This window comes from Myotis myotis, unplaced genomic scaffold, assembly GCF_014108235.1.
Source record: "Myotis myotis isolate mMyoMyo1 unplaced genomic scaffold, mMyoMyo1.p scaffold_m19_p_21, whole genome shotgun sequence".
Lineage (NCBI taxonomy): Eukaryota > Metazoa > Chordata > Mammalia > Chiroptera > Vespertilionidae > Myotis > Myotis myotis.
In genome coordinates, this window is record NW_023416326.1 from 15292772 (window position 1) to 15305338 (window position 12567).

A 12567-nucleotide genomic window follows, 5' to 3' on the forward strand; every position below is an offset into this window, starting at 1 on the left:
CCCTACATGTATGAGGATTGCATATATCCTTATAACTGCTCTACTTGCTGGACTATGCAGGTACAGGCACTGGTCTTTATTAGTGTAGTGTCACTGAATAAGACTGGGTCATTCTCTTTACCATCCTTTTTTTTTAAAATCCTTAACAGAGGATATGTTTCCACTGAATTTTAGAGATTGAGGAAAAGGAAGAGAAAGAGAGAGAGAGAAAAACACTGATTGGTTGCCTCCCTCACACGCCCCAGCCAGGGATCGAACCCGCAACCTAGGTATGTGCCCTGCCCGGGAATAGAACCTGCAACTTTTTGGTGTACGGGATGACGGTCCAACCAACTGAACCACCTGGCCAGGCTTCATCATCCATATTTTAAATTTGTTTTATTGTTCCAATGAGGAGTCAGAAAGACCATAAATCACTTCTGCTCCCCGTCCACTCCCCGGGAGAGGAAACATCCCTCTTATTGGCCGGAGTGTTATCCCAACAGCACCACTGCTTGGGTCAAGAAGTCACCAGGGGCCCAGCCTGTGTGGCTCAGTGGCTGAGCATCCACCTATGGTTTGATTCCTGGTCAGGGCACATGCCCTGGTTGTCGGCTCCATCCCCATTAGGGGGTGTGCAGGAGGCAACTGGTCAATGATTCTCTCTCATCACTGATGTTTCTATCTCTCTCTCCCTCTCCCTTCCTCTCTGAAATCAATAAAATATGTATTTTAAAAATAAAAAAATAATGAAGAAGAAGTCACCCGGGGAACTGTGAAGACTGTGCCTCTCCAAGGCAGGTAGGTCCTCCATGGACCTACGACGCCTACGTCAGAGAGAACACGCGCCTTCATTCACCCCAACACTTGCACTCTTGTCTGACTTGCAAATGAGGAGAGGACTGGAGGGAAGGAAACTTCCAGGAAGAAGAAGGCCTTTGGGCCAAGGGTCTGCCCAGTTCTCAGAGAGCGGGCCCACAGTGAGGGTGGGAGAGCCTGGGCGGTGATGGGTCTCCTCACTCTAATGCTGCTCCCACGGGGAGCGGCAATACACTGCTGCTCTGCCATGGGGCGCTCATCGAGTTTAAACACAGTTCACATCAGCTGCGCCGATGATCTATGCTATCTTGGCTGGTTTGTTCGCCATCACATCCCCAGTGCCCGGGGGATGAATGCGTGAACGGATTGAAATGAGCTGCATTTCCGCAAAGAGAAGAGCCCGACATGAACGTTCTGTTTTCACCGGAGCTTCAGATGGGCCAGGAAGACCCGGGGAAGTGGCGGGGAGGCAGGCGCCTGCATTTGCCTGGGCTGGTGTGTCACAGGTGGAGGGGAGCAGAGAGATCCAGTGCTCAGAAGAAAGGTCCGGAAAGGCACCCCCCCACACACACACACACACCCCGAGATGGAGCCGGAGTCAGCTCTGCAGCAGGGCCCAGAGCAGGAGCGGCCACCACCTCCAGGGCCCTCCCCATGCGCCAGCCCGCTGCGCCCTAGGTAACCTCACGCCGCCCTCCCCGCAACCCGGAGACGCACCTCTGATTCGCAGATGAGACCCTGCCAGGATCGCCACCCCTCCCGGTGGGGGGCGGGGTGGGGGGACAGGGGCTGTGCACCGTCAGCTCCACAGGGACTAAAGGAAACACGCGGGATTCGCGCACTGAAAATTCGGGAATCTGCGCCCGGGACTCACCTGTTCCACTGCTTTGCAGTTCCCTTGCTTTCTCAGGTTTCTTACAAGAATCCCACAGGACTCTGCCTAACAAAGGGAAGTGCATAGAGGGGACACTGGGTCCCTAACGGGGGTGGCAGCCAAGGGGCCCAGGAGGTGAGGCCGGGCGGGCACAGGTGGCAGCTGCGGGCCCCTCGCTCCGCAGGGCCTGGTGCGGCGCCCCCGCCCGGCGCCAGATCCTTTGTTTCCTCCAGGGACCCGCGGGTGGCACTGACCTCACTTTTTAAAAACACTGAGTGGACCCGGGGGCAGTCCGGCCGGTGATGGTCACGCGGCAGGGAGGCGGCGGTGCTCGCACTCCCGCGGGTGGTTCCTGCGCCCGCGGACCCCAGCCCCGCGCCGGCACGAGCCCCCCAAACGCAGCCCGCAGCCCGCGCCGGCACGAGCCCCCCAAACGCAGCCCGCAGCCCGCGCCGGCACGAGCCCCCCAAACGCAGCCCGCAGCCCCGCCGGCACGAGCCCCCCAAACGCAGCCCGCAGCCCGCGCCGGCGGCGGGGGAGGCACGGGAGGGGGCGCCGCTGGGACCTCCGGCCGCCTCACCTGCTCCCGCGGAGGTGCTGCCCGGCCCGGGCCGCGGGCGGAGGGACCCGCGGGGGAAGCGGCCCGTCCTGCGCGGGTGGCTGCGACCCTCGCCCGGCGCCGAGGCCCCGCTAAGCCGCCAAGAGCGAGGCCGCGGGGAAGGCCGAGCGGAACAGAACACACCTGAGCTGAACGGACCTCGGTTCTCGGTTCCCGGGAGCCGCACGCGGGCACCGGGCTGGCGGCCAGGGTGGGCTGCCCTGACGCGGGCGGAGCGGTGCCCTCGGTCCCGCGCGGGAGTGGGGAGGGCGCCCCTTGCAGGAGGGACAGCGGGCGCCCAGCAGGCCAGCTGGGGGGGGGGGGGGCGTGCAGACGGAGAAGGGAGTAAAGAGGGGTGCTGGGGAACGCTCTCCCCTCCCGGACGCACCCGCTGCACCCCTGTCCCTGCGACGGTTTTAAAATTTGGAAAGCGGGGCGGGGTGCGGGGTGCGGGGGAGGTGTGGGGGCACCAGGGTCCCTCCAGACGCCAGGCTGCAACACAGAACTGCACGGGCGCGCTCTCCACGTTCAGGGGAACAGGTGGAGGGAGCTGGGGTCACCTCCCGCCACGCGGGACCCCGTCCCACAGGTGCCCGCCCGGCCGGTGTGGTACAGTGGGTTGGGCCCGTCCTGCGCACCTGGAGGGCTGGGGTTTGGTTCCAGGTCCGAGGTCCGGGCACATGCCCGGTTGCCGGTGGGGGGCTCAGCATCTGGGGGGCGTGCAGGAAGCAGCCCATGTTTCCCTCTCCCCCTCCCTTTCTGTCTCAAAATCAAGTTTTAGAAATCTTTAAAAACACACAACCCCACAGGTATCCGAACTAACCACCCCGTCCCCTCGGCGCCCCGTGGGGCTGCTGGCGGAATCGCGTCTCCGAAGGCAGGTGAGGGGGTGTCTGGTCACGAGCGCCCCCCCCCCACGGCCGCCCCCTCCTGAGCCCGCGGCCGCCTTCTCCCGGCTCCTCCGACTCCCCGGACTCCCGGGACGTGGGCGCCGCCACGCGTGACCGCCGGCGCTCCTCCGGCCGGTCCCAGGCCCCTCGGAGAAAGGGCTGCGCGGCGAGAGCAGGGGCAGGGTTTCGGGGCGCCTGGAGGGAGGGGGGTCGGGGCGCCGCCCGCGGGCTCCAACATCCCGCCAAAGTTTGCGGCTCTTCGGGCCGGACAACCTCGTTCACGGGCGGGAGAAGGTGAGAGGCGGGCCGGGGCGCCGCGCCCTCCAGGCGCCTCTCCAAGCGCCGCCGCCACCGGCCGGGGGCGCACCGGCCCCTCCCGCCCCCCCCGCGCCCCCCCCCGCCCCCCCCGCGCCCCGCCTTACCCAGCCCCGGCACGAAGGTGTTGAGGAAGAGGCAGATGACGGCCACCGGGAAGGGCATGTAGGGGATGGCCGCGCGCAGCGGGCCCTTCTTCTCGCGGACCTGCACCACCACCCCGCTGGCCGCGGCCGCCCGGGGGTCCGCCGCCGCCGCCGCCGTCTCGGCGTCTTTGTGCGAAGGCTCCATGGCGGGCGCTCGGGGGGCTGGGGCGCCGGCTCCGAGGGCGGCTCCGCGCCGAGCTCCGGCGGCCAGCGGCTCCGGCGCCCGCGGCTGGCAGGACCCGCACGCCGCTCCCGCACGCGCCGGCCTCTGCGCTCCGCGAGCTCCCGCTCCCCGGCCGCGGGCGGGCAGGGCGGCGTGACTCGGTGACAGCGCTCCGACGCCCCACCCCGCCGGCCCCTTCCCCGCCCTCCTCCCCGCCCCCTCCCCACGCCCCCAAACCGCCACCTGCAGATCGGGGCGAAGGGAAGAAGTGGTGGAGCCGCGCGGAGGGGCTGGTGTCCAGGACGGGAGGACGGACAGACCTCGCCCGCCCCAGACAGGGGCTCGGCGGGACCCTCCGCGGGGACGCTGAGCACCGGCCGCGTGTTCTCGGCGGGCGGGGCCGGGGAAGCCGGAGCGGGAGTCCTTGGATCTGGAGGAGGCGGCCTTGCACGTTAGGGAGACGGAGGCGAGGAACCCAGGGAGCCTGGTGCCTAGTAGGCCTTCAGGTCATTCTGATTGCACGGATTTGTCTCCCGGAGAAAAGGCGACCTTAGGCTCCGAGGTGGAGTGCGCAGCAGGAGGCCGCTCTCGGCAGGCGGATTCGGCGCGCCCTCTGCCCGCCCGGCTCAGCTGGTTGAGCGCCCTCCGTGCGCCCCAGGGTTGCTGTTCGCCTCCCAGTGAAGGCAAATTCCTGGGTGGCGGGTTGGACCTGGAATGGGAGCGTAGGGAAGGCCACCGGTCTGTTTCTCTAACTCCCTGTCTCTGTCTGTCTCTCTCTCTCTCCCTTCTCTCTCCCTCTAAGCATGTCCTCGGGTGAGGATTATAAAAAAAGGGGGGACCCTCTCCCCACACACACACAAATACACACGCAAAAAGCGGAAAGAAATGCGCTTGCGGGGGTGGGGGTGCTGGGTACCATCCCCGGAACTGCCCTGGAGGAAAAGCAGGCCTGTGTGTGCTCGACGGGGTGGTTAGAAAGCCAGCGAGCACACAGCGCCGTCTGGCGTTGGCGATGCGGCAGTGGGTAGAAGCAGGAGGAACAGGCCGTCTGTGCTTGGAATTACATTTTCTGAGTCACGCCGCCCTCACCGCCACACCTGGAAAAAGGGAACTTTCAGGATGAAAGCAACGCTTCTTGCCTTCGGGGTTCAATGCATGAGAAGTTTCCAGAAGTTCAGCACATCGTGGGGAGAACTGGAAGGAAGCAAATCCACTTCCCAGGAACCCTCTTCCTCCCGGAGTAACACAGGGCAGGGCTCAGAGGGAGGCGCCCAAAGACCTGGGTTATTCTACTGCTATCTGATTAAAATAATGTTAAAAGCAGTCGGCCAGCAGGGGCTAGGGGTGACACTGGTGGACACACACACACACACACACACACACAGTAACCAGCTTAAGCCTGGCAGTCAGCGGAGAACAAGACTAAACGCTTCAGTCTCTATTCAGCCACTAATTTCCTGTGTCAGGGGAACTCGTCTAGCCCTTTCTGGGCTGGAGTTACTGGGATTATGAAATCAAAGCAAGCCTCAGTTTAATAGACATTTATCGAAGGCCTCGGATGACTTATCTGTGGGGGCCAGAAAAGCCTCTCTCTGCTGTGGAGGTTGTCATAGGGGAGGGGCATTAACACCCCAAGGATCGGGTGATAGACAGTGGCCCGTGCAACTGCGGGAGCTGAGGTGCTGAGGAACCAGGAGCCTATCTGAAGCCAGCTCCAGTGGTTGGCCTCCCAAAGAAGGTGATACTGAATGAGACACGAGCGCTGACCAGAGTTAGCTACTTGCTGGAGACTTACTTTATTTTTTAAGACCAAGCTACTTTTATTAAAGACTAGAGGCCTGGTGCATGAAATGTGTGCACTGGGGGCGGGGGGGGGGGGGTAGGGGAAGGATTCTTCAGCCTGGCCTGCACCCTCTCGCAGTCCAGGACCCCTCAGGGCATTTCCACCTGGATTTCCACGGGGAGTGGGCCTCAGCTGACAGTCAGACATCCCTCTCACAGTCGGGAGCCCTCACTCCTTACCGCCCACCTGCTCGCTGCTCCTTAGCACTGCCTCGGAGGCGGGAGAGGCTCCTGCCACCACCACTGCACTCACCAGCTGTGAGCAGGCTTCTGGCTGAGCGGCGCTCCCGCTGTGGGAGTGCACTGACCACCAGGGGGCAGCTCCTGCATTGAGCGTCTGCCCCCTGGTGGTCAGTCCATGTCATAGCGACCGGTCGTTCCACCCTTTGGTCAATTTGCATATTAGCCTTTTATTATATAGGATATTATATAGGAGAGTGTGCCACACAGATTTAAGCAATTATGTGTTTACATGATCCTTTGCCTCTCTCCTTAATTCTCTCTCTGGTTGGATATTAATTTTTTTAATAATTGAGATTTATTTTCTTTTAAACAAACACTTCTTTATCCAAGCACTCCCTGCAGACACCATTCTAAGCACTTTACACATTTTAACTCATTTAATCCTGACCACAACTCTATGAAGTATTATATGTTACCCATTTCACAGATGGGGAAAATGGAGCCCAGAGAAGTTAAGGAACTTGCACAAGGTCACCCACTAGTAAGTGATAGAGCTGGGATCTGAATGCAGACAATCTGGCCCAGATCCACATAACTGCGCAGAGACCTAGAATATATCCTTAAATTTTAAAATATTCTTCCACAGAGAACCTGGACTGTTTTAGAGCCACGCAAACTCGATTGTTCCTGGAAGAAAGGGTTTCAGAGGAGGAAACGGATTCACATCCCCCAATTTCCCAGATGATTCACTTAATTACTGGGGGTCAGAAGGAGGTCGAGGCAGAGCACCAGCATGTACAAAGAAAGGCATGGAGGCCTAGAAGGGTAGGAACATCCCAGGAATTGCAGTGTGGCTGGACCAAGCTCATATGGGCGGGGCAGGAGATGGGCCGGAACCTCGGAATGAAGGGCACAGGAATTGGGACTTGGTCCTGGTGGCGATGTGGAGTCACTGGGACATCTGAAGCAGGTGTGCGGCGTAAGTGTCCCAGTTACTGTTCTGGACGATGTAAAACATGACCCAACATTCATTGGTGTGGCCCAACCATTTTGTCATGATCACAAGTTTCGTGGGCCTGGAAAATGGCCTGCGCAGCTGGCCATTATGTCTGGAGGCTCAGCTGCGAAGACTCAGAGGAGGCAGCTGGAACAGCTGGGACAGAGCACTCACTTCCGAAGTGATTCTCGGGGCTGGTGCCTGGACTGGGATAACTTGAAAGCTGACTCCACTGGGACTGTTGGCTGGAGCACCTGCCCGTGGCCTCTGTACGTGGCTCTCTGCATGTGGCCTCTTCCTGTGGTCTCTTCCTGTGGCCTCTGCACATGGCTCTCTGCACGTGGCTCTCTGCACGTGGCTCTCTGCACATGACCTGGACTTTTCACAACATGGTGCTGGTTTCTGAGAGGACAGTCTTCAGAGGGGCCTTGCAGGACCCGTGGACGCTAACCTCAGCAGTCACACAGTGTCACTCTATGACCTCTACTGGTTGAAGCAGTCACAAAGCTGCTTAGATTCAAGGGGAGGACACCCCATCTCTCAGTGGTACAATGTCAAAGAATTTGAACCCCGGCTTTAAACTCACCATAATGCGATATGGTTTGGGGAGTAAACCATCCGTCAACAGTGTGGAGGAGGGACTAGAGAGGGCAAAGTTGGGTCCCACGAGAGGGGACGTACAGGGATTGAGACTGGGGGAGGGGTAGTTCCCCAATGCAAACTGGATGTTATTAGCGAAGAGGAGAAGTTGAGTGTGAGGGTCTGAGGGCACTCAGGGGTGGCAGGCACTTGTTGACCAGCATGGATGATTGTCTGGACAAAAGTTGGGATAGTTCGCCTGTCTGGAGCTTAGCAAAGCAACCTGGGCTGCAGATTTGGGAGCCATCAGCACACAAATGGTAGCGAAAACCCCGTATACAATGGTGGACTAAAGAAAGGGCCCAGGAGGCGCACTGGAGGGCCCTGTGAATTCCGCACAGGGGAGGGGAGAGAAGGAGGTTTGAAAGGAGACACACTAAGAGTTTCATGGGAGCCAGAAGAGGAAGACGTTAGGGAGGGGCAGACAGCAGAGTCCAAGGCCACAGGGGAGCCGAGTAAGACCCAAAAGTGCCCGATGGATTTGGCACTGAAGAGGTTAGCTCACTGGAGTCCCAGCTCAAAAATCCCACCCACTTGTCCATTTCTAAGGCATTTGTCCATTTCATCGAAGTTGTTGAATCATATAATTATTCATAATATACTCTGATCATCATTTTAATTCCCGTAAAATCTGTGATGGTGTCTCCTCTTTCAGTCCTGACAGTGTTCATCTGGGCTTTCCCTCTCTCTTCCTGATCCTCTCCCTAGGAGTTCATACCACACCCATCTGGCGTTGTGATCATGGCTGATGTTGAAAAGGGTTTAAGATCTAAGCTATTTCAGGTAGGAGGAAGCCTCCAAATAAAAGTTAAAACCTTAAAAAATAATCCCCCTCAAAATCAGACACAAACATGACAGGGAAACAGATCAAACCGTTGGATTACAACAGCCAAATCATGCATCGAGGCCAGGCATCGGGCCATAAAGACAAAATCTGTTTCCTGGCCTTGTTCTGTCATCAGCTGAATAAAGTGCCTCAGCGTTGGACCTCTTTTAGCTGAAAATATAGTAATAATTTTGCTAAAGTCGGCTTCCAAACTGTGCAAGTAATTCATACAGCAGCAGGGCTGCCTCCTGTTGGCAGACTGGCATTGTAGCATTGTCAGTAGGAAGACAGACTTTGCTTAGAGCTCTGTGTCTTTGAATAATTTCTTAACCTCTCTGAGCCTCAGTCTCCAAAATTGTAAATAATATCTATCTCATTAATGTATGTGTGAGGAAGGATTAAGTGAAATATCATGCGTAAGGCGCTCAATAAATGGCAACTGAGTCAGGAGCCTTTTCACCCCGAGTGATAGAAACCCAACCCAAATTTAGCTTATGGGGGGCAAGGGGGCGTTTATAGATCTGATGGCTTTTGACGGATCAACTTGTCAAGGCTGAACTGCAGTCCCCAGAATTCCCGTTCTAAGCTGTTTGCGTTTAGGCTGGGCTCCGGGGGATCCTCTCTCAGGAGCTGGAGGAAGGAAGGGAGGCAGTGGCCATCTTATAGCAAACATGCTCCTTCTTGGGGTATTTAACCAAATGCTAACCTCGGTGCTTCACCAAGGAATTCTGCAGGTGCGATCACGTCCCTAATCAGTTTGGTTTAAGTTCATCAGTGGGTGATAATGGGGTGGGGGTGGGGGGGCCGGACTTAATCAGTTAGAGCAGTGGTTCTCAACCTTCCTGATGCCGCGACCCTTTAATACAGTTCCTCATGTTGTGGGGACCCCCAACCATAAAATTATTTTCGTTGCTACTTCATCACTGTAATGTTGCTACTGTTATGAATCGTCATGTAAATATCTGATATGCAGGATGTATTTTCATTGTGACAAATGGAACATAATGAAAGCATAGTGACTAATCACAAAAACAATATGTAAATATATATGTGTTTTCCGATGGTCTTAGGCGACCCCTGTGAAAGGGTCGTTCGACCCCCATAGGGGTCGCGACCCACAGGTTGAGAACCGCTGAGTTAGAGGCACTTGAACGCAGGCATAGGCCTTCTCCAGGGAGACTCACCAAGTAGCTGCTGGGCTGACAACTGCTCTCCCTTCCCTCTCGACCTTCCTCCCTGACTGCAGCCTGTGAACATCCAGCTCAGCTCGCACCGTGGGTGTCCAGCTGCTCGTGACCACGACACGATGAAACCGCCTGCACCTCTAATTCCTGTGCCTCTGGCCTGCCCTGCTGGCCGGCCGCCCACAGGCAGGGCCCATCCATTGCCTTCATTCCCAGAGCTGCTCCTCTTCCCAAATCTCTACTACCAACCAATGCTGCACTGCCAGCTCCCAGGGCGACTGTTAAACAGTCTTGTTCCTTGCCCTACACCAAGCATGCCAAACTCAAAGGCTAACATGGGCCAAATAAGCAAGGTTTGAGTGCATGTGGGCTGCAAAAAGCAAAAGCTTCCATTTTCATAGAAACGTAGGTTTATTTCGATAGAGACATGCTGAGTACAAAGGGCCGAAATAAATGAGTCATCGTTAACATAAAATAATAGAACATTTTAATAAAAACTAGTATTTTTTCTTGAACATTGACTTACCAGACACTGAATAACTGCACAAATTAATAAGGGTAACGCAAATAAACCTATTTTTCTTGTTCTCCGAAAGTGAAATATTGCCTGTTGCGCACACCAAACAAGTCAGTCCAGAACTAATGAGGTGGCCACCGGCTGCTAAATTATTCGCTGCTGGTATTAGTGGAGAGAAATGGTGTGCCTGCGCGTAAAGGAAATGAATGCAACAGAATTATAGTCATCAGTCATTAGCGAACGTTGTAGTTCGTCAATGATGTATAACAGGATATTGTAAAAAGTTACGAAATTTTTATTAAAACGTTTCTTACCGTTATATTGGCTGGGTCGCAAAAATACTCGTTGTGGGCCCATGCAGCCCGCGGGCCGCGAGTTTGACGTGTTGCCCTACACGGCCTCTAAGGACAGAGAAGGACTATTACTGCACTACATGTAGAGTCTTGGTGATCAGAGAACATCTTGCGATGAGCTCTAGGGAGGGGACGCGGGTCTCTTTAAGAGCCCTGCAGCAGACGCTCAGACTAGGGCGTCACCTTGGCCAGTCCCACTTCTTACGCAAACAGCTGTACATTTTCCTAACGTTGGGGAGGCTGCTGCTGCCGACCAGGTTTCCAGGAAACTGGATGCCGTGAAGAGAGGGAGCAGGAGATTCCTGCCAGCAAAGGCCAGATCTAAAAGCAGCTGAAATCGAACAGATTTCATCCTCTTAACAACCAAGGCCTCCTGGACCTCGGCAGGAGCACAGGCCCCATTCCAAACCCGAGGGAAGGAGGAGCCGGCCCAGCAGGCTCTTCCCAACACGGAGAAGGAGCTAAAGGGCAGGGGGTTCCCCGGAGAGGACTGGGCAGCCTGGCGCACACCTGTGACCAGTAGCCAGGTCCTCACTATGGTAGCCTTCAGCCACCTGTGGCTACTTACAGTTAGTTAACGTTCAGCAAAACTTAAAATCCGGTCCCTCCATTGCACTGGCCACATTCAAGTGCTCCATGGCCACGTGTGTCCGGGGGCTGCCACGCTGGGCAGTGCAGACGGGGAGCAGTCATCTCCGGAAGTCTGGTCAGACAGCACCGAGTTGGATTATGGTCGGGCTGCACATTAAGAAGTTGCAGCATCAGAGTGAGTGGCTTAAAGACATAACGGTGTACTTCTCTCTCTCTTTCCCACAAGTCTAGGGCAGTAAAGCCGCTCCCCGAGGTCCTCAGGACGAGTTATGTTCATTTGGTTCCTTCCATCGTGACCCTGCCATTCCCGGGGCAGATCCTTCTCCTCATGGTCCAGGGTCCCGGATGGTGCGCCAGTGGCAAGGGCGGGGGGAGAACGGGGATGGGGGGTGGGGGGGCATAGGGGGGAGAGGGAAGCAGAGAGTTCCTCCTTCCTTTGAAAGGCATCACCTCGACCTGCATCCCTGGCCAGCATTTGTCATGTGGCCTCACCTGACAGTGAGGAGGCTGGGAAACCTTATTCTGGTCAACAGTAAAGAGTGGATGGCGGCGGACAGGGGAGTGTGGCCGCTGCGGGCATAGCGGTCTCTTCCACGGCGGTTGGGCATCGCTGAGCCAGTGTCTGCGGCGTTCTCTTTCTTGTGACCTCTCTGCTCTCTCTCTCCCTCCACTTTCCTGTCTCCTCCCTCTTCCTTTGACCCCATCCCCACTGCACCCCCTTCTGTGTAGCAGGTACCACGCTCAGCTCTTCCACACACACAATCTCATTTTCCTTCCACAGCCACCCTGTGGGGAAGGAATGAATTATGCCCGTTTTACAGACTGTAGCTCAGAGGAGTTCAATAATGAGAGAGACTAGATTGGCCCAAAGCTTTCTCCCCAGATTCACCAAATTCCACTTGCTTCCTCCTCCCCCTGGCCAGGCCCACCTCTCCTTCTTGGGGCCTCTCCCCAGCCTTTCTCTCCTCACATCTAACCCCCGCCCTGCCTCCCCTCACTCCTGGATTTCATTTTCTTTTCTGTCTCCCAATGCAACAGGCCAGCCTCACTCAGACAATGACTCGCTGGTTCCACTCAGCTCCTAACACAGGAAATCTATTAAGGTGTAATCAATCTATAAATCAGCTCTCCTGATTAAACCTGCTGCGATTAGGGTGGCGTTTCTCTGTAATTTCAGCTGAAAACCTGAACAATAAATCACATCGACTGACAGGACCAACAGGGTTATCTCAGAACACCTTGCCTCTTCCCGCCTGTGGCCCATCTGGCCAGGCCCTGACCACAGACGACCTCGCTCCCGGCTGCCCCAAGGCCAGAACGGACCTCTGACCTCGGGCTGGAAGTCAAGATCCTGACCTTCACAGAAAAGGGGTCGCCCAGGTGGGCAGGAATCCTCCAGCGCTCTCGTCCTCCCATGCACAAACGCCCCTCCCCCTCGAGGGCACAGGCGTAACTCTCCCTCCTTCAGTTTCTGGGGTCTCTCCCTCCAATGGGTGCAGAAGTGAGGGGCCGGGGCCTAACTGGCCTGGAAACCACGTTTGACTTGGACTGTTTCTCGCAGGAGCAGAGAGACTGCAGGCAGCAGTGGGCAGGACGGTGGAGACCAAGGAGGAGGAGGCTGGCTCAGGGCAGGTGGTGAAGGTGCCCTGGA

At 56.8% G+C, this 12567-nt stretch overlaps 1 protein-coding gene across 2 annotated transcripts in view; it reads right to left on the reverse strand.

Annotated features, from left to right (window-relative positions):
- The window catches only part of STUM (stum, mechanosensory transduction mediator homolog), a 48549-nt gene extending 44631 nt beyond the window's left edge, over positions 1-3918 (reverse strand). For both annotated transcript variants that reach the window (XM_036355055.1, XM_036355054.1), the window contains exon 1: positions 3583-3918. In XM_036355055.1, the coding sequence (XP_036210948.1) occupies positions 3583-3766 (184 nt within the window). In that variant the 5' untranslated portion in view covers positions 3767-3918. The remainder of the gene's footprint in view (positions 1-3582) is intronic.
- Between the last annotated feature and the right edge of the window lie 8649 nt (positions 3919-12567).